Source organism: Motacilla alba, chromosome 10 (assembly GCF_015832195.1).
Source record: "Motacilla alba alba isolate MOTALB_02 chromosome 10, Motacilla_alba_V1.0_pri, whole genome shotgun sequence".
Classification (NCBI taxonomy): domain Eukaryota; kingdom Metazoa; phylum Chordata; class Aves; order Passeriformes; family Motacillidae; genus Motacilla; species Motacilla alba.
The window spans coordinates 2,021,950-2,046,317 of record NC_052025.1 but is presented as its reverse complement, the minus strand read 5'-3'; the positions used below and the strand labels follow the sequence as shown (position 1 = coordinate 2,046,317).

The 24,368-nt window shown below is 48.0% G+C and overlaps 1 protein-coding gene and 1 long non-coding RNA gene across 3 annotated transcripts in view; both read right to left on the bottom strand.

Annotated features, from left to right (window-relative positions):
• The window catches only part of ZNF592 (zinc finger protein 592), a 35,610-nt gene extending 22,874 nt beyond the window's left edge, over positions 1–12,736 (bottom strand). The window contains exons 1-2 of one of the 2 annotated variants that reach the window (XM_038147011.1): positions 12,615–12,736; positions 6,584–8,886 (exon numbers count right to left, since the gene is read on the bottom strand). In XM_038147011.1, the coding sequence (XP_038002939.1) occupies positions 6,584–8,878 (2,295 nt within the window). In that variant the 5' untranslated portion in view covers positions 8,879–8,886; positions 12,615–12,736. Of the gene's footprint in view, positions 1–6,583; positions 8,887–12,390; positions 12,526–12,614 lie in introns of those variants that run through there. The other variant, XM_038147012.1, reaches the window with a different exon arrangement.
• Positions 12,737–19,021: 6,285 nt separating this feature from the next.
• Positions 19,022–23,546, bottom strand: LOC119705060. Its single transcript, XR_005258124.1, has 4 exons — positions 22,770–23,546; positions 22,167–22,322; positions 20,155–20,249; positions 19,022–19,526 (listed from the first exon to the last, which is right to left on the bottom strand). It is a non-coding gene; the product is annotated as an uncharacterized LOC119705060 (long non-coding RNA).
• Between the last annotated feature and the right edge of the window lie 822 nt (positions 23,547–24,368).

Sequence of the window (24,368 nt, the reverse complement as noted above, 5' to 3'; positions counted from 1 at the left end):
TTGGCCTTGGCTGCAGGCTCTGCTATCCTGCCACTTTGTCTTCTCTCCCAGCAGCTCCATTTCCCCAACATGCTTTCATCGTAACATCTTCCACCCCTTTGCTTGTACAAAATCCACATGGAAAAATTCCATAAAAAACAAAATCCATCCTCGCTAGTACCTAAGGACTGCATTAATCACTCTTGGTTTGGGACAGGGAGAAAACAGTGCTTTATGGGGCCAAGGGAATTTTTTGCTAATTTTCAACCCTCTTGTTTCCTAAATTAAAACATGAACTTGAACGGGGGAAGGAAGAGAAAAATAGGAAAAATACAGCTGCTGCCTTTCTTTTTTTGCTGCTGAGAAATTATCAGGGCAGCATGTGGTTCTACTAGCTTCTGGCAAGTTTTATCCAATAAATTATAAAGCATTGATTTAAGACAGGGAAGGAAGAAGAAAAAGAAAAGGCAGCAATAAAATTGCTTTTAAATTACTTGTGTAGGTGGTACATAAACAGGACACATCACAATTCATTGAAAAATTCTTATTGGACAAAAAAAAAAAAAAAAAAGAGAAAAAAAGAAGGAAAAAAGTAAGGAGAACAAAAGGTTCAAGAAAATTCAGAGGTCCTGAGTTTATGCTTTGTACTTTATTGGAGTTGTTAGCTACCTTGGTGGATTTTGGGTGGTCAAGTCAAATAAGAAAAGAAAAAAGGATTAAACATCTCTGGTTACCAGTAGATGGACAATTATGCCCGAGAGAGTCAGGAAGTACTTTTAATTCTTGCACATGTTATTGTGCACTGGTCTTTCCTTGCCAAGAAACAAATAAGCTCTGTCTCAAAACTAGTTTGTGTCCTTTGTTCCGTTACTTCTGCTGCAAAGCTCTTCCAGAATTCATTCCTGTGATGATCACAGACTGTCCTCTGATTTTCTACATAAATCTATTCCAGTCTGTTCTTGCATCATTATTGCCCCTAAATTAAAAAGCTCCTTTCTACAAAGATCACACCAGATACAAGCTGAGAGTGGATACAGAGAACACTGTAATGAAAAGCACATCCTAAATGCAGGCACCAGGAGCTGCATGGGCTTTGTTCCTCTCCTGTAATTTGAGCCCTGAAAACTGTCTGATGCTGATGAATTGCCCAGAGCAATTCCTGTGAGTACAGGAAGTACTTCTTGAGGGCAGATTTAGTTTCTGGTGGGGGAAAAAAGTGCCACTATACTCACCTTAATCCTTTGTCTGCTTCAGTGCTGAAGGACACCCACCCTCACTTACCAGGCCTTTGCCAAGCTAAACTTATAAAGGGGTTTTAATTTCCCCTTAAGAGATCATGTTTCCATTTCTGGTCATTCTTCCCTCAGTTATTCCAATCTATCCTGATTAAAAAAACCAATACACTCCTCTCCAACTCGGTTACTGCTAGCACGAGGGAGCATTACCACAGCCCTGACTGGTGCTGCAGATTGACATAAATCTCCTGCACAGCTGTGTCACCTTCAGTCAGTCAAAGAGTTCTCAAGACCAAAAATCCTGCCTTTGGTTAATTTTCATACCATTCCCACTCAGTCTTAAAGATCATCTAGAACCTCCTGTAAAATACTCCCCATTTTCCATGACTCCTTACTTTGTTAGTTTGGTTCAGCAAATGTTTTAACACAGTCATCCTCCAAGGTCTCCTTAACACAAATATTAACTCCACAGATACCCAAAACCATCCCTCAGGAGATCTCACAAAAACCTAATCCCAGCTGCAATTATTTTTCAGGAGTTTACCTGATTCTGCTCCAACCTCACAATCTAACTTCTCCAGTATATCCATTCTTCATGCAGTACTCTAACAACCATCTCATTGAACGTCAAGGAGATAACGATAAACTCATTTCTCTATTCCAAAAATAAAGATTCGTTTGGCATGAACTACACCTACTTAAATACCCTTCCACCCTTCACCCCTCAAAAATCTTGCTCTAGAACACCCCACTGCATCAGACCAAACAGACCTGAAGTTACATGAAACATCTGGTACCACCTCTTCAACATCTGGACAACTATAATGCCTACATAGAGCACAGCTTCTGGTTTGAACAAATCCAACCTACCAGCTATTCAAATTCCCATACTGCTTCTTGCAATTCAGCAATGGAAAAGCAGCACACAGGTCCCACTGATTCACAAGCTTGAAAAAACTGCAGAATTGGCCTCACTAGTTGCCAAAAAAAGGCAAAGTCACCGTGATCCATTAAGATGATCTATTCAAAACATACATCTAATAAATCCAGTTATTTATGTTTCTGAAGTGGCTTATTCAAGCCTGTATCGTCCTTGCAAGCCATGGAAATCCCATCCCACCACGGTATTCAGCTGGGAAGAACTGCCTTCATCCTACACATATTCTGTACCAAAATAAACCCTGCTGTGCTCTGAGCAACTGCATTCATGTAGATGTTTAAAAATACAACATTAAGGTCAAGCTCCCCATCATTTTTTAAAGGTCTTTCCTTTAGAAAACCACAGCACCTTCTCAACCACATCATCATCCCTCTCTCCTCCTCCCACTTGCTCCAAATCCTCCTTTCCCTGCTGTCTAGACCACATCACTATCTTTCTTCCTTCCTGCAATAGAACTGTGACCCAGCCGTGTCACTCACATTTTGGCCACACCTAGGAAAGTAATTTACCCATTATCCGTCCTATTTATGCAGGATTTACCCACAGCCATGTAGGAGTGTAACACCAGGTTTTTCCCATGCCATCATCTGGCATGGAAGATGCCATGGAAGAAAGAGAAAAACCAACAATCCCCTTTCAAGCAGCTCTGGGAAACCTGAAAATGTCAGAGTAATTCACAAAGTCATGGTAAGAAATTCCAATTAAAGTGAAAAGTCTTCAGTAGCAGCACAGGGTGAGTTTGCTCATGGAGCAGAGATAGCTTAGGCTCTTCCCCCTCTCCAATCCAATCATTCCTGCCTCTTATCACAGGGTGCTCGTCCTTCAGCTTCTGGGTAACTGAAAACATCATACTGAAAAACAAGTCTCTCCTGCTCTTTCTTTTCTTCATCAACCCCATTGGATCAGCCCTTCCTTCTTAGCAAGGTGCCACACCAAAGCCATGTCCAAAACAGTTTTTCAGTTCAAAGCACCATAACTGAGCACTTCAAAGCCCATTTGGTCTCACAAGTTACAGTCATGCTGGATGTGCATCCAGATTTGGTGTCAATTAACAGAAAAGCTTTCAAGAACACGGATCAAAAATCACCTGGCTTATTTTCCACAGGTCTCCACCTTCTAGTACAATCCCAGGTGCTGCAGATAAATTGCTTTTACCCTTTCCCTTCAGCTGAAGTTGCTCTTTCCATTATACATTCATCTACCCTTTCCAAGCATCCTCATTTTTTAGGGACAATCTGGTACCAAGCATGTGAATAGTCACAGATTAAAAGCTTTTGGCCATAATAGCAGGGACCTGCCCTGCTACTTCTTGAAGCTCCTTAGAAGGCATAAATCAAGCCAAGTCTCTATGTGGAAAGCTTCAGTACTTCCTAGTTTCTCAGTGAGGCACGGCAAAGAGTTTATGCCTGAGTTCTGAGATTAAATAAGAAATTAATTTGGAAATGTTTTGGTTTTTTTACCAGAGTGCAGCATTTTTGCTGTCTTTAAGAAACGATGACAATAGCACCCCATACCACCACTTCTAAACCAGCATTTCAACACAGAGAGACAGACATCAGGTATGGAGGAAGAAATACACAGTTTTTGTTCAAAATGCACAAAATTATGCTAAAACTCTAGATAATTAGTCTCTTGAGACCTAGGGAAGTGGTTCACAGCCAAGTTTGCCCACAACAATTTATACTATTTCTGCATCCTGACAGATTGTCCCACCACTGAAGCTTGCTGTGGATCAAGCACGACAACTGCTGTGGACTGTGGTTTTAATTAGATGTACCAGTATGTAAATCAACATCTTCTGCCCTGTGGACACAGTGGTTTTGAACCACTACCAGAGCACTAAAATATATTCACTACAGGTGTTACATCAATGCCTTCCTCAGCAACCCAATTTCAGAGAATCAGAGAACCCCAGACTGTTTGGGTTGGAAGGGACCTTGAAGACCATCTCCTTCCACCCCCTGCCATGGGCAGGGACACCTCCCACCAGACCAGGTTTCTCTAAACCCCATCCAACCTTACCTTGAACATTTATTGGGATGGGGCAGCCACAGCTTCTCCAGGCAACCCATGCCAGGGCCTCACCCCATCACAGGGAAGAATTTCTCTACACCCAATTTCTACCACTGCACCAAAAAACAAGTGTCCTAGCCCAGCTCTGCAGATGGAAGCCAGAGTTTTTAACCACTTCTACCATGTAAGAAAGTGTTTGCAAAATCAGTCTCTTGATCCTCTCCCGCTTGTACCAACACTTCTCTTTTTTCTCAGCAAAACAGAAAGAACGACCCAAGGAATTAACTAAATGCAGAGTCAGGGTATCTTTCAGAGAGGCGTGGCCATGTTCTCCTGTTTCAGGAGTTTATGACACACATTCCAACAGCTTCACCTACAACCTTCTCACACCATGATTAATAGTATTACATTCATTAATACCCTATATGCAAAACCTTCAGCTTCTCAGACCTTGCTACTGCTGGGATCCACACTGTGTTATCCACGTGGCACACGTGATGTGAAGGTCACCCATACCTTTTCCCTTGGACAGCTCAGAGAATCAGGGATCCCTGTAAGACCACTGAATTTCACCCATCCTTTTACCTCTCAGCCCAGCGGCACCAAACACCTGGGCTCTGGGAAAAGGCAGTGGGATGGTTTCCATCAGCTACTGCTAAATCCAGACACACCATTACAGGCACGGGGCACAAATGCTTATTTCCTTTAGAAATAAAGTAACAACTTTATTGAAACAGATGTTCTGGGAACAGCATGGAGCACCACCAGGCAGCCTGGAGGACAGCAGACACACAGTGGAAAAGGACTCCCAGAGCAGTGCATGCATCCTGTGGAGTGTAAGCATGGGGAAGATCTTACAGGGAGGAACTGGTTTCAGGAGCTCAAAAGTAGCCTCTTTTTCCAGTGCTTCTCTTCAGAAAAATACTGCAAAAATAATCTCACATCTAGCAGAACTACTTGACATGAGAGGCGTAAACTCTATTCTTGGTTAAGTTACAGAATAAATTATTTGATTACAAACTAAAAATACTTACTATCACACATTCTTTTCCTCTTTAAGGAGCTCTTGAATTGATAATCCCACAATAGAAATAAGGAAGTATATTTTTAATGCCACTGATTAACATTTTAGATCACTTTGGAGCACTCACTCTATCCCTTCTCCTGGAAGTTTTAATGCCAGATTGCTGACATTTCCTAAAAAAGCATTATAGTTGAAAAATAAGTTGGTGTGTTGACAGAGCGCAGTGCTCACTGACCTGCCTCAGGCAAGAAACCTGATTACGTGGCCACACTGATCCATTTTGGCCTCACCATTTTTTACAACACCAAAACCACTCAGCCATGATCTATTTTTTTTGGTGGCTGATGAATTTAAGATAACAAACTATCTAAATGGGACCACAGCAACCTCAATACTCCTTCAAGCCATTCAAGCAGCACAGGGAGGTTCTGGAGAGTGCAGGTGTTCTGACAGCCACGGCAGAGATGTGGTCATCCTCCCAGATGCTGGCAAGGAGTCCTGGATTTTGCAGCCCTTGCATTAGAAGCCAGCTCCGCTGGCAGCCACACCAACCTGGAAAGCTTTCGCCTCATCCAAAGAGATAAGGAGAAGGGAGTACTCCTCCTCTTCAGCTGCAGGCTGGTTAACACTTAAGCAAGACTGACTGCGTCTTCTAAAATAAAAGCCATAAACAAAGTGTATGGTCCTGGTCCACAACAATAATCATCTTCTCTTCATCAGGGGAATCCTAAACTGGAGTTTAATTTAAGGGGATTCCAACCAGGTCCATAAAGGTGGTGGAGACCAGAGCAGGGCAGCCCAGGAGGAAGGCAGGTTCCTGACAAGAACCCTGCTATGCACCCACTCACCCTGTACCACCCGAAGGACAAAAGCAGCCAGAACCAGCGTTCCACCCCACACACCACAGCAGGCCTGTCCAGTACACAGCTGACCACACCAACAGCAGCAATAACACCCACTGTGCACTGCATCACACGGAAGGTTCTGGCACCAGCTGCAGGAAAGGCAACATTCAACTGTGCCAGATCTCCTCCAGCCACACTTACAGCACAAAAACCTGTTTCAGGTAACGCTCCGCTGATCCTCCCCTACAGCTTTTTTGCACGCCTCATCCAAGCAATCTTTCATCTCCATCACCTTTCTCTGACACTCGAGGACCTCCCTAGTCTCCTTACTATGCTCTTTTTACTGGCAGAGGGTAGAAAGAAGGCAAGCAAACAACAGATCTCTTCATACACACGCGTCTGGGCTCATGTGCATTCCAAATTCTCCCCATAAGCACTTTTTTAGGCAAAGCAACTCATTTGCCACCTCGATGCCTACTTTTCCCCTTGAGGACAATCTCTTTAAACTCGGAGAGATTTAACTAATAACATTAAAATGATGACTTACCAGTCTCTCATTATCTTCTGAGGTTCTCTGGTAATGAGCTGCTAAAGAAGTGTAATCCTGCTCCTGCTTGTTACACTCCAAACACTTAAGTCCATGACGGATTAGCCTCTGTGGGTCTGTGTAGAGAGGCAAGGCTGGCTGAGTGCTCGCAGAAATCCCTACCCCGCCTCCAGAAGCAGCACCGGACTTGGATGGAGGAGAGGACGAGAGAAAAGTCTGAGGAGCTGGAGAGACTGAAGAGCTTGTAGGAGAAGGTGAAAACATTTGGTCTATGGAAATTGGTTTCATGAGCAGCTGAGAACACTGCATGATAAATCCTTTGCTCTTATGATCTCGTGCATGTTTAAGCAAGCTACACTTATTAAAAAAAAGGAGCATAGTTGAACACTGAGTGCACATGACTTCAATGTGAACGCTTCGCCTACTATAGTGTTGAGTCAGGCTTTTCTCTAAGGCAAACGAGTCCCCACATTCCAGGCAACAATACCCAGAGGCAGGTAAATTAATACTAGTGTCAGGCGGGGGGCTGAGGTTGGGAGTATATATCGGCACTGGATTGGCACTGTGTAGCACTTTATGGAATGCCTCCATGACAACCGGAGCAGCTTTTTTGACTTGGTGCACCAGTGGCACTGACATCTGTGTCACCTGAGGCTGGTTTCGCCTCTGGGTGGATGTCTTCGCTGTAACAGAAGCAGCAACGCTGTGGGGGACCAAGTTGAGATTTGCCAAGTGCACAGCTTTGGGAAGAAGGCTGGTGGTGGCCGTGTTGGATGGCTGCTGCCTCTTGACCCCCACTTTTATGGCACCGCTGCCGCAGTTTGGCAGTGGAGATAAGGACACGGTGCAAGTGCTGTTTGCAATATCCATTTTCACACTGTCTGAGTAAGGACTCATTACATTTGACAGCTGGATAGCCACAGCAGCCCCGTTTTTGGTTGAATTCCTGCCAGCCTCACCTTCTGTAACTGCACTAGTGTCAGGGGACGGGAAAGATTTGATAAACTCTTCGGCAGAAGAGGTTTCTGCAGGTGACTCTTCTGAAGATTTGCCCAACTCATCATTTTCTGGCAAAATTCTAGTTACAGTCCTTTTAATTTCACCGGAAGATGTCTTGATAGTCTTTATTCTAACTTTGGGAATAGCTGGTGGAGAGCCAGCTGCCATGGAAGGAGAGCCTTTCCCACTGCTGTCGCTGCACACACTCCGAGGACTCTCAGGCTGCTTGCCAGCCTTCCTCACCACCTCCAAGGGGCTCCGGGGACTCTTTGGCGACTTGGGCATTTTTGGACTTCCCTTCGTCCCGTCTTTAAAAGGACCAGGTTCCTTGGTAAAATTTGGCTGATCGCTTTTTGGAATACACACAACCTTTTTGGCCTGAAGAGCTACTAACGCTGCCACACAGGATGACAACTTGGAATGAGTTGGCTTTAGCCTCTGCCGAGGTGGTATTGATGAAGACACGTTTAGCTCGGGCACAGTCCCCTTGCCGTCTCCTAAATTGTTGTGAGCGAGGTCTCCAAACACCAAGCCTTCCCCAAGAAAGCTGTTGGTATCTAACAAGTCCTTGCTTGACTCCGCAAACCTCTCCACTGCTCTGTCTTGCTCTCTCCTGCTCATTTCCAGCCTATTCTCTGGCTGGCAGTGGATTTCTGTCTTCTGTTCCTTTTTACAGTACTGATCAAACATGCTTAATTCGGGCTCTGGCACCTTCCTAAGTTGATCTAGGACTGAAGCCCCTGTTGGTACATATATTGAAGGTGGTGGAAAATAGGGAGTTTGGGCATGTTTGGGTTTGTCCCCAATACTGTTCTCTTTGAATGTATCCTCCGGTTCAGGGCTGGAAATGGGGCTAAACTGACTAAATGTTGGCAAAGGCTCTGACTTGGACTCATCCAGTTTATCAGAGTAACCTCTCGAGCTGTCACCATTAATAAAAGTTGACTCAAACTTGCCATAATTATGGACTAAAGCATGAGCCTCAGCTGGCAGATCAGAGCCACGAAAGCCATTGTGTAACAATCCTGTTCCAAGGTGATTCCCCTCCTTTTCTGCCTCAAAAGACTCCTGGCGACTTGTGTTCTTCACTATCACACTGACAACGGGCGCGTCAGAGGGAGGCAGAGAGTGGGATAAGGACACATTCTCATCGATGCACATTCCTGATGACTTCAGGTGATTCTCACTCTCCTCCCCAGCTGATGGAATGGTCTCCTTGGCATCAAGACTAGTTGGATCAGGGATGTCAAAAGCAGCCAACAGGTCATCAAAGTCAGGGGTTTTCATGTCCCCCATGATGAAAGCTACAATCAAAAGCACAAAAAATACTTTGTCAATATATTTCCCCCATGGACAAACTTTGTGAGACTCATGTGCATCAACATCTTCTGTGACAAAAATCACAGCTGCCCAAAGCTTGGGATGTGGGCAGAGCTGCTCCTCAGAGGTGCTTCAAGCAGCACAGAGAGAGACAGCAAGCACCCCCATATCCCAGGATCCCCAAGAATAGAGCTGGTACCAGCATGACCTTTGAAACCCAGCTCATGCAGGGGACATCTTTTCAACCTGTCAGGCACACCATTAATCCAAAGCCAGCCATCATCATGAGCCTCAACAGAAGGTTCTGAAGTACACGAGCAGAGGGCTTTTTTTTTGCTTGGGTGGGGTTTTTGTAGAGCTAACAGGCAGCAATCGCTGCTGATTTCTCAAGGGATTGTCACATTTGAAGAACTCAGTCCTTTCTCCAGGAAGAAAGGCAGGGGCAAACAGGTGGCCCAAGAGACACAGACCTGAAAAGTGAGATGACTCCCTACCCTGAGCAATTTAAATAGCAGAAGTCTTCGGTAAATATTTCAATACAACAGCTTCAAGAAGCATTATTTGAAACAGGGGCAATCCTTACTTATGAAGTGAAACAGAAACCACCCAAGGACAGAATAAAGAACTATATCCAAATTGTAAGATGAAATTGTGTTCCCAGCCAGCACTTTCTTTCTAAGCTCTTCAGAAAGGAAGTGGGGACTTGGAGTACTCAACACAGCAACCTACAACAGCAATAATCAAGCTCTGGTGAGATGCATGAAAATTGACAGCACAGAATTACTAGAACATTTGTGTTCACTACTGTCAGGGATACTGGATTTACACTGCTAAACCAAAATATTTTCAAGTTGCTACAATACAGAGAGTTCACAATTTAATTTAATGAGTCATTCCTTTACTATACTTTATTTAAATCCCAAATTTATGTGAACTGGTGCATGCTGTACGTAAGGGAGGGGAAAAAAAACCAAAATGTGTCAACAGAACTAGCAGGGCACCAGTTCCTGCTTGGCAAGGAGCATCCACAGGCAAGGTGAGTCCTGCCACACTCGACTTGGGCTGCAACAATGCTGCCAAAGCCAGCAGCAATCCAGGGAGACTGAGGGGGTGGCAGGATTCCAGGACAACGGGGAAGAACTGGGAGCAGAGGTGCAGGCAGAGAGGAGGAGCATGGGACAAGGCAGAGGGAGAGAGAGAAGCCATCTGATGCCTTCCCAAAAGGGGCCTGGTTTAAGGCTGCTGTCATTGTTGACGGTTCGGTTTAGAAGTTTGTCAAGCATCACATTCAAACCAAACAAAGCTCAACCCTTCTGGCCAGGCTGCCGGAATGGGGAACAACTCCCGCGCCCGGAGAAATCACTTGCAGTGGAGCACAGGGACACAATGGTCTTTGAGCTTTAGCTCAGCCATTCCTCCAGGCAAGGCCCAGAGGTGCTGCTTTGGTTAATCTACTGCAAAACACTCTGCAGAGATTTACTTGGCTTTAAAGTGGCTTGCTGTGGCTGAACTTAAACTCCTTCTTAAATTAAACCTCAAATACAAAGGTCCACAGAGGGCTACGCAATAATTTGCAACCACGTCCCTCAAGGAATCACAGCCAGGCACGAAATCCCTGGAAGCCCAAATTATCCAGGCACTCCACACCCCCAGCACTTGATAAGGACTTTGGAAACAACACAGATTACTGTAGCTGGCAAAGGCATGGACCTGAAACTTCCCATTCCTTTGGGTGGGAAAAGTTGTACCAGCTGGGAGAGAGCTAGGTACCACGCAGCTCCCAAAATTTCTGGCACACAAATCCTTCTGCAAGGAAGACACTTCATTCCATAACCTGGCATGATTGAGTTTTGTACAGAGAAAAATGAGCCTGCCAATCACTCTTGACCTTCCCTTCCCACTCTGGAACAACTCTCTGCATCTGTTTTAAAATGCAACACAAATCCCATGTATCTGCAGCATCTCAAAATATCCTTTACTTGGATGAAACCTTGCTTTTTCAGAAGGATTTGTGTTCATCTTTGAGTCTTAAAAAACACTCTTTTACTGGCTTTGCAATCATGAGGGCACAAGTCCCTACCTAAGTATTTCTCCACAGAACTGCATCCTAAACTTGTCATACACAAAGCTACATTTTTTCAGAATAAAGCAAGTTTTGACCCAGATTCTAGAGAATTAAGTATCTTATTGACAGAAGTGATTTTTAAATAACATAAATTTAAACTTCTGTCTTAACACTGTATATTTCTGATCACAGATAACAAACAAAAAAAAAGGATATCAAAGGAAATTATGTAAAGTAGCCTGTGAGGAAAGCTGAAAATAAAGACCTTTGTCCTTACTCCATCATTCTTGTGCAAAGGACTGCAAACTCACGCTTGGGATCCAATGAAAACATGGAGATTGAGACTTGCAAAGCAGTAGAAGAGGTGAATAAAGTGAGAAAAAGGAGAAGAACTCATGGAGTAAAGAGTGTATTTCAATGTGCAAATTCAACCTCACTACAGCACATTTCTCCAGGAATCAGCAAACCTGGAAGGCTCCAAACCATCCAAAAAAGCCCTGGGGAAGGATGCCAAATCCCAAAGCCATGTGCTACGGATAAGCTTCAAAGTAAAGGAGAGGCACCACAGGACACACTTCCTCCACACTCTCCTTACAAACCTTTTGCTAGCGGTGCTATTCCCAAGAATTTCTGGAGACTGGGAGTAGATGCTCTGCAGCTTTCAAACTAGGGAGGAGGTTTGAGATTGCCACTTAATGGTGAAGCACGAAACCCCAGTTACATCAAGGAAATCAATCAGAGAATGGCTTGGGTGGGAAGGGACCTTGATGACCATCTAGTTCCAATCCCCTGCTGTAGGGGGTTATTTACCACGTACATTGCCATTACTAAATGTTGGTAATTCTGCAAAACAACAGTGTACAAGGGAAAACATCTGCCCAGGGCCGCTCAAGCCCGGCTGGTGTCTCCGGGAGGGGATGCAGAGACTGCATGACACTGGACTCCCATGGGAAGGCGGGGATGGCAGGAGCCGAGAGGCGCGGGGAAGGCAGGGGATGGGGGAAGAGGCCGCTGTCAGGGCTGCGGAGGAGGCAGGGGCAGCCGCAGCTGGCGCAGGGCTAACCCGGAGGGCGGCTCAGTGGCAGGCGGGACCCGGGGCTGCAACACCCGTGAAAGTTTCGTGAGCCCGGTGCGGCTCTCGGTGCGAACGGGGCCGCTGGGCTGGGGACTCGTCCGGCCCGTGGCACTCCGACACACACAGAGACGCACACCCCCACACACATCCACACGCACACCGCCCCCATCCCACGCCGTCCCCACCCGAGACAAAGGCCGGCCCCGCCGCCCCCCGCGCTGACAGCCCGGCCCGGCCCGGCCCGGCCGCACGTGGGCCGCCCGCCGAACTTAGTTTGTCCCGGCGCCGCCGGGCCGGGCCGGGCCGGGCCGGGCCGCCGCGGGCACCGCAGCCGATCGGGGCAGGCACCTGAAGAACGGGGAGAGGTGGCGGCCTGCGGGCCGGAAGAGCCGGTGCGGGCGCGCAGGGCTCGGTGCGCCGGCGGCGGGGCCGCCCGCCCTGCCCGCGGGGCGGCAGCACCGCCCGGCCGCGGGGCCGGCGGGAGGGAGGGAGGGAGGGAGCGCGGGAGGGCGGAGGGCAGCGGGAGGGGCGGGCCCGGCGCGGCCGGGCCCGGGCGGGCGGGCAGGACTCACCCACGCAGGCAGCTCCTCCGGGCCCACCGGGCCCGCGCGGCCTCACCCCGCACCGGGCACCAACGGCCGCAACATGGCGGCGGCGGCGGCGGGTGGGGCCGGGGGCGGGGCGGGGCGGGCCGGGCACAGCGGAACCGCCCCCCCTTCCCTTCCCTTCCCTTCCCTTCCCTTCCCTTCCCCGCCGCTCGCCCTCCGGGAGGCTCCTGACAGAGGCGTCCACGGGCCCGGGCCGGTCCCGCCGCCCCCTCACGCCGCCGAGGCCCCGCGCTCCCGCTGTTCTGAGATTCCCTCACCAAAAGCTACTCCGAGAGCGGCTCCCGCTGCAGCCCCCGCTCCGTGTCTCCAACTCGTTCTCGCTGCGTCCCACACCCGCCCTGTTGCGGTTTGCTCACAATTACACCGACCGAGCCGCTGATCTCTCATAAAGGCGAGAGCGAAGACGCGCGGAGCTCCAGGCTGGGCTGCCTCACCCTGGTCCCTGGGAAGGCGGCGGAGCCAATAACCCCTGGAGCCCGTTCCAAACGCAGCGAGGACAAGGAGATGTCGGGGATCTGTCAGCACAGGTTACAAAGGGCTCCCATGCCTCATGCCTTCTGCATCGATATTACTAAACCGGTAGATTTAGATTGGAGGTTGGGGAGACAATCTTCCCTCTGAGGGGGTTGTGAGGCCTTCTTGGTCGCCCAGAGCAGCTGTGGCTGCCCCATCCCTGGAAGTGTCCCAGGCCAGGTTGGATGGGGCTTGGAGCAGCCTGGGATAGTGGAAGGTGCCCCTGACCATGGCAGGGTCTGAAACAGGATGGACTTTAAGGCCCTTTCCATTCTATGGCAAGTTCAGGGGATGAGGAGAGGGTGGTGAATATTGTTTGTTCTCCACCCATGTCCAGTTCTGGGCTCCTCAGCACAAGAGAGGCATGGAGAGAGTCCATCGATGTGCCATGGAGATGATAAAGTGGTTGAAGCACCTCCCCTGTGCTCAGGAAAGGCTGAGAGAGTTGGGACTGTTCATCCTATGGAAGAGCAAATTCGGGGAGGGCTCATCCAAGTCTGCAAATACCTGCAGGGAGGGTGCAAAGAAGGAGCCAGGTTCTTCCCAGTGCCGCCCAGTGCCGGGAGCAGAGGCCATGGGCACACACTGGTCCACATCAGGAAATACTTTTTCCCTGTGATGGTAACCACAGGCTGGCTCAGGTTGCCCAGGGGGCCTGTGGAGTCTCCATCCTTGGAGGTGTTCAAAAGCAGTTGGGATTTTCTGAGCAGCCAGCATTAGCTGACCCAGCTCGAGGCTGGACCAGACGACCTCAGGAGTTCTTTTCCACCTTCAAGTACTCTGAGATGCTGTGAAACATTCTGTATCAAGGTGTGGGTATGCACACTGCTATCATAATAAATCAACAATATTTCTCGAGGTTGTCTTCCTATGAACTGACATTTTAACCATCTACCCCCAGCACCAGGTACACAGCATTGCTCATACTACATTTGTTTCTCATCTAGTTAAATAATTTTTTTTCTTTGTCATCATGGGCAAAAAAGGTCTTTTTTTCTAACTGACACATGTAGCTTCACATCCTTGATTTCTGAATCAGTGTCATCACTTTTCTTCTTTTGGAGGCGATAGCCAGTTTCCAAAAACGAGCAAAAGGACAAAGGGAGTCACAAACAGAAAACATTTTCAAAATTGCAACTGTTACATCTAAATTTAGCACATGTCTATGCAAACCTCTAAATTGTATCTAGTAAGAGAGCTGACATTTGTTGTGCAATTTACTAGGAGCTGTCATAGTCCTGAACAAGTTGTAGCTTGCCGGAAAGCTGTGGTAATTTGAAGGATTGTGATAATTAAGAAATGTAATGCCAATGGGAATTTAGCTCCATCCTTCAGATGGCCAAGGAGGAGAGACAGCCCTGGAGTGGCTGGGGTCCCTTCCTCAAGACAGCAGATACACAAAATGCTCTAAGGAGAGTCTCTGTCTTTCAGCATGACCTAAAAACCACATTCCTCCTATTTGTAGTCCAGTGTGGTGATTTGACAAATCTGGAAGCAAAACATCTTTCTCCTCTTTGTTTTTCTTTTAAAATTTAAATTTTTCCCTTTAGGCTTGTTTTGTAAAGGTTGTGGAATCCCCACCCCTGGAAGTATCCAAGGCTGGACAGGTCTTGATCTAGTAGAAGGTGTCCCTATCCATGACCGGGGTGTGGAATGGGATGAGCTTTAAGGTCCCTTCCAACCTAAACCAGTCTGGGATTTTGTGATTTGATGTGGAAGAAACAAAAGCTGTTGATCTAAGGAGACAAGTACAGAGCAGCCCTCTGCACTTGGGAGGTGCTGAGGCCTGAGCAGGGAGCAGCAGTGGTGGGACCCGCTGGTGGCGCCTCAGAGAGGGAAACCCCTGAATGAAATACTCTTAAGCTACATCCAGCTTTATGTGAGACCTTAACTTTTAATTCTTAACCTGCTTGGGGTTGTTGGTGCTTGCTTTTTAGCTGGGGGAAATGGTTCTTCCCAGGTGCTAGCGTGTTGAAAAGTGTATGGAGGCAGACAGGCTGGCAAGGACAGTGAGACCCATTTTATTTTTCATAACAAACATTACTAAGTCTTGAGCATTCATGTCAGTTTTCACATCAGCGATTCATTTGTTTCTGCCAGACGTCTATGTTGTAGTGAATTACCTTGAGCTGGTTGCAAAACTTGCCTGTTACAAAACTGTAATTAATGTTTCAGAAACTCGGAGGAAGATTTGTTATTGGCAGGGTGAGTATGAATCCCCAGACACAAACATTCCTCTAAGATAACACCGTAGCCCTTGGTGTCACCTACACATGAAAAAAGTGGTGCAACTTAAATCAAGGTAATTAATTACACAGATGTCTTCTGTATATATTTAAAACCATTTACAGCTGTCACTCTGGCTTTTTGGTCTCCCTCACTCCCAGGGCCTGCCCTCTTCGTTGCCCCAAACTGGTTTTTTTCTGTCTTTTTCCTTATTGACACAAATATTGATGGGCTGGTGCACGTCTTCAATGAAGATCCCTCTGTACAGCCACTGATCCACCACAAACACAGGAAAACCTGCCTCTGCTCCACATCCATGCTCACTCAGCACAACTTGTAGTGGCTGTGATACTCTCTTGCAGTGATGGAGCCCTGACCTTAAATTCCTGAGTCAAATCTGAGAGAACACAGCCACGTATCCCAGCGAGTTTGGGAACAGGAATAAGAACCATAATGTGGCAAAATCCAAATAGAGAAGGACTGTCTCATACCCTGCCATGCTTCTGAATCCCATTTGCTGGAATTCGGTGGATTCCCAGTTGGAGGCACGATGAAATTTCTTGCAGGGAGGTTGCAGTCAAACCCTGCTGAAATGCCAAGGATGCACCTTGCCCATATCAGCTTTTTCTGGTGCAATACCAAACCCATTCTACTACTCAACCAGAACACCAGGAGAATAACTTCCAGACAGCCAGTTTTCTTCACCATGGGAACTGCAGGCTCCGGAGCAGTAGGGACACGCTCCAAGGTCTGGGCAAGCAAGGACCCTGTGTGCAGCCCTCTGAGGGCTCTGTGTTGCTCTGCCCAAGAGCTGACACGAGCAGCTCTGCTCATTTATGAGCACTTGAGGGGCTCCTCATGGCTGCTGAACACCAGGAGGATTCACAGTGACCCCTCTCCTTCTCCAGCTGCCTCTGAACACACTCACTCCCACGCTCCAGCCCATGGCAAGAGAACCTTCTCCAGATCTTCTCCTGATGAAGCAATGTCTCCTGTGGCTGCAGTGGCTGGGGAGCACCATGGTTTCCCCACGCATTTCCCAGGGTGACAAGGGCTTGAGCTGTTCTTGCCTTTGTGCCTCCACTTGCCCCATGTGGTAGCAGTGGGACAGCTCTGTGAACCAGAGAGAACTGATCCAGGCTGGTAAACCTCTTCAGGGAAGGAATTAAACTTCGAATCATCCCTCATCATAGAATCATAGACTCATTTCAGCTGAAAGGCCCTCTGAGATCATTGAGTCCAACCATTAATGCAGCACTGCCATGTTCACCACTAAACCATGTCCCCAAGGCCACATCCACTTGTTTTAAATCTTTCCAGGGGTGGGGACTCCACCACTGCCCTGGGCAGCTGAGTCAGTGCCTGGACATCCTTCCAGTGAAGAAAATGTCCTTAGTATCCAACCTAAACCTTCCCTAATACAACTCGAAGCCATTTCCTCTTGTCATCCTGGGAGCAGAGCCCAAGCCCCACCCAGCTCCACCCTCCCGTCAGGGAGTTGTGCAGAACCAGAAGTTCCCTCCTGAGCCTCCTTTTCTCCAGACTTTTCTCCAGGCTGAGCCCCCCCAGCTCCCACAGCTGCTCTTGGTGCTCCAAACCCTTCCACAGCTCCATTCCCTTCTCTGGACATGCTCCAGCCCCTCAACATCTTGTCATAAGGGGCCCAGAACTGCCCCCAGGATTCAAGTTCAGCTTACCCATAGTCTGACAAGTGTTTGTGTGGGCAAAAACAAAGACTGAGGTACTTGACTCCCAGGTGGGATCCAGCTGGAGGGACAGCTGCTGGGGTAGAGGAACCAGCAGCATCGAGCCACAACCCACATTGCTCCTGGAAACTCTCCCAAACTTTGGTTAAAAAAATTGAACAAAAGCTCGAGAAAAATGCAGGGAAAATAATTCCATAAGGGTTCTCTGTCTCAGCACAGTAGCACGCTCCGAGCAATATCAGTGCAGTTGTATGTTGAAAAACTTCCCCAAGAAAGCTCAAGAAATCACTTTGCACGCGCACAAAAAGAGGGATGGGACTGTCGATGATGGCACAAGGTCAGTACATGGCACAGGTGTAGCTGAGGGGTGAGTGGGATGTTTTTCCCAACAGGAGGAACAGGCAGCCAGTGTGACCAAGTTTAAGGTGAGGTAGGAAAGAAGAGGTCAGTAGATTAAATTCTTCTTCTTCAAATTATCACAGAGAGCTAGGAGAGGCATTTATGAGACCATAGGAATATGTTTCCAGATGTTAAACCAAGGATTAAGGGCAACATAGCCCCAAAACAAGGGGCTAATGGACAGAAGTGAATTCCACTACTAGAATAAGGATAAAATAGCTCAGAAATGGGGGTTTCTGGTGCACAGGCCCCTCCCCTCTCCCCCCCCACCACGTGCCCCTTGTTCCCTGGCACTTACATACCTAAATACCCTTCTCCATGCTTCTCATTGTTGAAATGACCTCTGGCACTTTCCCAGGTGCTCACAAGGAGCCCTGCTGATCCTCCCCGTGGCGTAGTTAAAAGGTCATGGGGGACTGGGAGGTATCTGAGCAATTTACTCTGCAGCTGGGTGTGAGTGGGGTGGGTCCAGCCCCAGGCAGGGCAGCACATCCTCAGGCTTTATCCCACAAGCTGTGCTGAGGAGCTGGATTTTAAACTGTTCCCAATCTGGGACGGAGGTTTCTCCTCATAACTAGGGACAGGAGGATAACTAGGAACCAGAGGATTTTTCTTCTTGCTCTCCAAACCTTAAAGTGTCTAGGAATCCCACAGGTGAGGCAAAGAAATCCTCTGTGTTTGTCTTCCATTTGACTTATTAATGTCATAGTAATGGCATATGAATGCATTTGGATCAGGAGTTGGGATCCACCTGTGTGGTACCCCAATGCATGTCCCCTGAGTAAATCAGGGGGTGCTCCAGGGCACTCTGCTGCTCTCACTCCCTGGCTAATCCTTCCACCAGGCTCTCAGTCAAGGGAAAGACCAGCACCTTGGAAAAACTGCTAAATTTTCAAGTTGGTTTTGATTTTGTTAACACAAATGTCTTGGCTTCGACTTTGTGTCTTGCATTGTTTCACACATGAGGGCAGAGCCCCCCATACCTACTGCAGGGGGATAAAGGCAGACAGGTCAGTGCAGCTTCAGCCTCCTACATGTCCTGTGCCTCCTGCATCACCTCTGCCTCTACTTACTGCACCTGCACCTCCTCTTCCTCCTGCATCTTCTGTCCCTCCTGTGCTGCCTCTCATTCCTGCCATGCCTTTGGCCCTTGTTCACCTTTAGTTCTGCACCGTTTGCCCAATGGGGCAGCCCTTCCTGGTACCACTCAGGACACACTTCCATGCCCCTGTGAAAGACTTTCTGGAGACTGGCTGGAATTAATCAGCAGGAATTACTCCCCTGGAGAGGTCACAGCTGTCAGCCACATGTTGTGGGGCTGCAGCTCCTGAGAAGCAGAATTAGATGCAATATTAATTTCCTACAAGTTAGAAAGTCATAGAATCCCAGAATTGTTTGGGTTGGAAGGACCTTAAAGCTCATTTTGCTCCACCTGCTGTGATGGGCAGGGACACCTTCCACTAGACCAGGTTGCTCCAAGCCCCATCAGTGCATTGTAAGAAGTGCAGGGTTCTGAATACTTTTTGTTCAAACCAAGCTTTGAGAGAAAGGAAGAAATATAGGAAACTATAAGGGGGTGTGACAAATGGGCTTTTCATGAATGGAAAAAAAAAATAAAACCATTGTAAGATTTGTTAAGAAGAAAATTATTTTTATGCCTTAAAAACATGACAGACAATGCTGAAAAAGCACTGTAACAGCACAGTCAAAAGTCATCTGAAAATGAAGTTTTCCATTGTGGGCCTCCTTTGACCCCATTAACTGCAGACATTAGAACATTTCATGTCCTTTTTTTATCCTGTTAGGCATCCATGGGGCCTCAGTTAAGCTGGGCTGTCACTCAGGACACTGAGCGATGGACTGTGGTGGCTCTGATGTGTCAGCAAAAGATGTTTAACTGTAGGACAAACAAATGTTTCTGGCCTTCAAGAAACAATTTTCCAAAGGTTGAACTCACATTGACTCATGCCAGTGTAGCAGAGAAATGCACTCAGCACTCTCATTGCAGCCTACCAGGAATCAGCAGCATTTCCTGTGAGGGAAAATAGTGGAGAGGAGCCAGGAGTGAATAAGCAGCCTCCTTGCATTGTGGATCATAAAACCTCTTCCTATGAAAGGGCTAAGTAGGGCTTGTTAAAGCATTGATGAAGCCAAAGAATAAAATTACAACGAGGTACACAGGATAAAATCATAACCTCCAGGTAGGTAAGTAGGTTGAGGTAGGAAGGAAACAGGTAATAAAGGAATTGGCCTCTTTGGGAGGTAGCTTATGTCATCTTCTCCTGGAGCACCTTTCCATGTCATAGAACGTCCAGTGAAGAAATCTCTCCTAATACACAGCCAAAACCTCCCCTGGTGCAACTTGAGGCCATTTCCTCTGGTCCTGCTGCTGTCTGTCACATTCCTCAAGAACGGCGAGCATCACACAAGGACCTCAGAAAGAGCTTCTGCACCTCTGCCCATGACACAGCGACCACGTGTGTCTGGGACAGTCCTTTTGTTCCCACCACTGAAGTGGCCTGAAGGAAGCCACTGAAGGAGTTTGCTGATGTGCTGGAGGGTTGTGATGTGTTTCTGAATGTCCTGTAGGAGGAGTTGAGCTGGGCTGACTGCGCTGATGCCAAATCATGGCAATGGATGAGCATTAAATAGGGACTTACTTTGTCTCAGGGTCCCATGGCCAGCAGCAAAAATATGGTGAGGGACTCCTCAGTGTGGAACCGAAACAAGATCGACCTTTTGACGCTGTGAAATCCTGCAAGAATCTTTAAATTAGTGACATTTTTTGGCAATGGTACCTACAAGCAACAGTTTTTCTCCTAGTCAGCAAAGAAGAGGAAGTGAGAACATGTGAGGGAAAACAACATGGTGGCACCAAGGTCAGTGGAAAAAAGGAGGGGGAAGAGGAGCTTCGAGCATCAGAGCTGAGAATCCTCTGCAGGCCGTGGTAAAGACTGTGTTAAAACAAACTGTCCCCCTGTAATGCAGGAAGTCCACAGGGAATGCACAGATCCACTCAGCCCATGGGAAAAGTGCTCACACCAGAGAGGGTGGGTGGCAGAGAAAGCTGCGATTCAGTGGGAAACCCCTCTAGTTTGGGAGCCCTTGCTCCCCAACCTTAGGGGACTGCACCCCCTGGATGAGTGACCCACAGCACAACAGTTTTGGGAAGGCTGTTTGTCCATGGGAGGGACCCCATGGCATAGCAGGGACAAGACTCCTCTCTCTGAGTGAACAAAGATCTCAAGTGACAAACTGACCAAAAGTTCCCATGCCTTGTCTCCCTGTGCTATTGCTGGGAAAGAGGGAGGGGGTGGGGGAAAAAAGGTGTTTCAAAAGCTTATCTTATTTCTCATTATCCTCCTTTGATTGCTAAGAATAAATTTACTTTATACCTTTAAATTTGAACCTGTTTTGCCCTTAAGAGTGTTTTTTCTCATAGTCTTTATCTCAACTCACGAGCCCTTTGTTAATGTTTTTCCCTCTCATCTCCCCAGCTCTCTGTAACAAGATAAGTGAATGACTTTTGTGGGTGCCTGGCATTTGGCCAGCATTAAACCATGACAGAGCGAGAGGCATCATGACCCAAGGAACCCCAGACCCTGACAGACATGGGCATGCAGACCACTTAGAAGGATTGATCTTATGCTTACAATAAATCCTCTCTTCTGCCCAAAATCCTCCCATTTTTCCTCCCAGATTGATTGCAATTTTCAGCATGCTTTTTGGTGCTCTCCATTACATCCTTGGTAGAACTGTCCCAAACCAGTGCAAAGGCTGGACCCTCCAGGTGAGATCTCACTTTTGATGCAAAGTGATTAACTTTGACATTACCATTTCACAAGCACAGATGCTTCATTCAATATAGCACAAAAGAGCTGAAGAAGTGTGTGTATCCAGAATTAGGGCCCTGGCACAGGTTGCCCCATCCCTGGAAGTGCCCAAGGCCAGGTTGGACAGAGCTTGGAGCAACCTGGGATAGTGAAAGTGGCTCTGTCCATGGCAGGGAGTGGAACAAAGATGAGCATTAAGGTCCCTTCCAACCCAAGCCAGTCTGTGATTGTGATTCACTGAAATTCAAGTGCAGGCTGGGGCTTCTCCCTGCCCACAGTGGAGCTGGAGCCTGGTCCATGGTTACAGCTGAGGGTCATTCTGCTTCTTCTTGTGATTTTGGCCACCACAGTGACTCTGTGGCTTGCAGGAGAGGGAGACTGGGGACAGGCCGTGTCAGGGGGAGCCCAGCAGCAATGCCAGGGTGACAGCCTGTGCAGGTGGGCACCCACGAGGCTGCAGCAGCTCTCAGCAGGCCCAGGAAGGGCTCCAGGGGCTCCATTATGCCAGCAGTGCACTGAGAAAGACTATCCCCAAACTGGAAATGGTGTGCTAGGGATTAAATTGCAGATTTTCCCTAATTAACACAGATGCCAGAGAGATGTTTTTAAAAGGATGTGAGAAACTCAACAGCTGTTGAATTTGCACAGCCAATGTGCACGAAAAAGCCCCATGGGCAAGAGAACATGGTCCTCCCAGAGGAGCTGCTCTGCTCTGTCTCTGACCTCCCGGGCATGACCCTCCAGGGACACCTGCAAAATGACCTCAAAACAGAGAATTCTAACTTTCAGTAAAGCCATGTGCCATTTGTATCGCCACCAAACACAAGGGATGCACTCACCTGCCTCTGCTCTTGCCTAAATGCTTTTGTATTCCACAGGCAGTGACAACCACCTTCTCTTTCCAGCTGTGAATGATGGCTGTGAAACCTGCTGGCTCAGCTAACCTGCCCTCTGCTCTCCAGGAACAATTTCTTCTTCCTCTCCAATTACTCCATCTATTAACACAATAAAACCATGCTTAGAAGGATTTTTCCTGTGAGACTGGTGAGACCCTGGCACAGGTTGCCCAGAGAAGTTGTGGCTGCCCCATCCCTGGAAGTGTTCAAGGCCCAGTTAGATGGGCTGGGGGTGGAGTTCCCTGCTGAGAACCAACTCTTTGCTGATGTTTCCCTTGTTAGAAATGATGACAGGCTGCCTCGTGCTACATTGGTGGTCTGCTTTGCTCTGGAAAGCAGGGAGGTTATCAGGCCACCACAAGCTCCCTGCACAGCATTGGAGCTGTCTGGGACACAAGGTTTAGCAAAAATATCAAAACCTGGGGAAAAGACCAGTAACAACAAAAAAAGTAGAGGAAATCATGGGCTTGGGAGGTCTTACCCAGAGGACAGAGTGAGGGGAACATTATTTCTGTAGCTTTCTCTGCATCATGAATGGCTTCTTACCCAGAAATTCCCTCCTGCACGGTGTAGCAAAGGTCCCTCTGCACTGGAGGATGAAAAAAGGGCTGTGCCACACACTGAGCTCCTCCCTGCACAGCCTGGCACAGGCTGACAGCAGGGGCCTCGAGGGAAGGACATGAGCAGTGCCCCAGAGGTGCACTGCAGCTCACCGGTGCAGGCACTGCTGCACAGACACAGCACAGGAGCTTGTTGGACCCGTGGATGCAGCTCCTGACCGGCAAAATACACAAGGGCATCAAAACATGCACAACAAACCCTTGCCAGACTCCCAGAGTGCTCCAACAGCCCAGCTCTCCTCCAGACCTCTAAAATCACAAGCACGTTTACATTCCTCAGGAAGTTCCCACAAAGCAGCAGCGCAAGGACTTCCCAGAGGATCACCTGAAAAGATGCAAAGCCTCAAACACCTGAAGGTAAAAGCAGTCATTAAAAAGGCATAAACAAAGGGCATCATGATTGTTTTGCCATGTCTCCAGACTTGAAAGGAGGCTGAAATAACCTTTATATAATCCCATTAGCATTTTCCAGCGCATACAAGGCATTTTAGGAGGCTGAGCAATATCTTTTCTTATCATCCAGAAAGGTTAGAGGTATTTATCTGATTTAATATTTTATAATTTATATTAAGTGACACAGAAGAATAAAGCAGGCAGGCCAAGAGGTGGCTGCAGTGACAGAGCAGAAGTCACCCTCTGCTCTTCCAGCAATGCCCAATGGCCTGGGCATGAGCCAGGTCTGGGAACAACATCCCTTGACTATCAGCTCTTCAGAAAAGTGGATTTTGTGTTGTGCCCTGCTGTGGTGAGGACCCCAGATACCAAGGTCAGCTCCTCCACACTTACAACACTGCCACTTGACCCTATTTCAGTGTCACATTTGCAGGAGCTGGTGCTCTACCATCACATTCCCAGGGGATGAAATGTCCTATAGAATCATATGATCACAGAATTAGAGAGGTTGGAGAAGCCCTCCAAGATCATTGAGTCCAGCTGCCAGGTTCACCACTAAACCATGTCCCCAAAAGCCACATCCACTTTTTTTGAACACTTCCAGGGATGGTGACACCACCAGTGCCCTGGACAATCTGTGCCAATGCCTGACCACTTTTTCTGTGAAGAACTTTTCCCCAAAATCCAATCTAAACTTCCCCTGGTACAACTTCAGTCAGTGTCCTCTCATCCTATCCCTCGTTCCATGAGAGCAGTGCTCAACCCCCACCTGACTGCACCCTCCTGTCTGGGAGTCATGGAGCACAAGGAGGTCCCCTCTGAGCCTCCTTTCCTCTGGGCTGAGCCCCTCAGCTGCTCCAGACCCTTTCCCAGTTCTGCTCCTGGCTCTGGACATGCTCCAGCCCCTTCATGTCTGTCTTGGAGTGAGGATCTCCCGCAGTGCCTGAATCTCCAGCCTGCCCGTCCTCTGTCCTTTCCCTTGTCAGGAACACAGCCTTGACCAAACTGCTGCATCCTCCACGGAGGGAAGGAGTGAGATGTCACTGCCTTGACCAAACTGCTGCATCCTCCACGGAGGGAAGGAGTGAGATGTCACTGCCTTGACCAAACTGCTGCATCCTCCGCGGAAGGA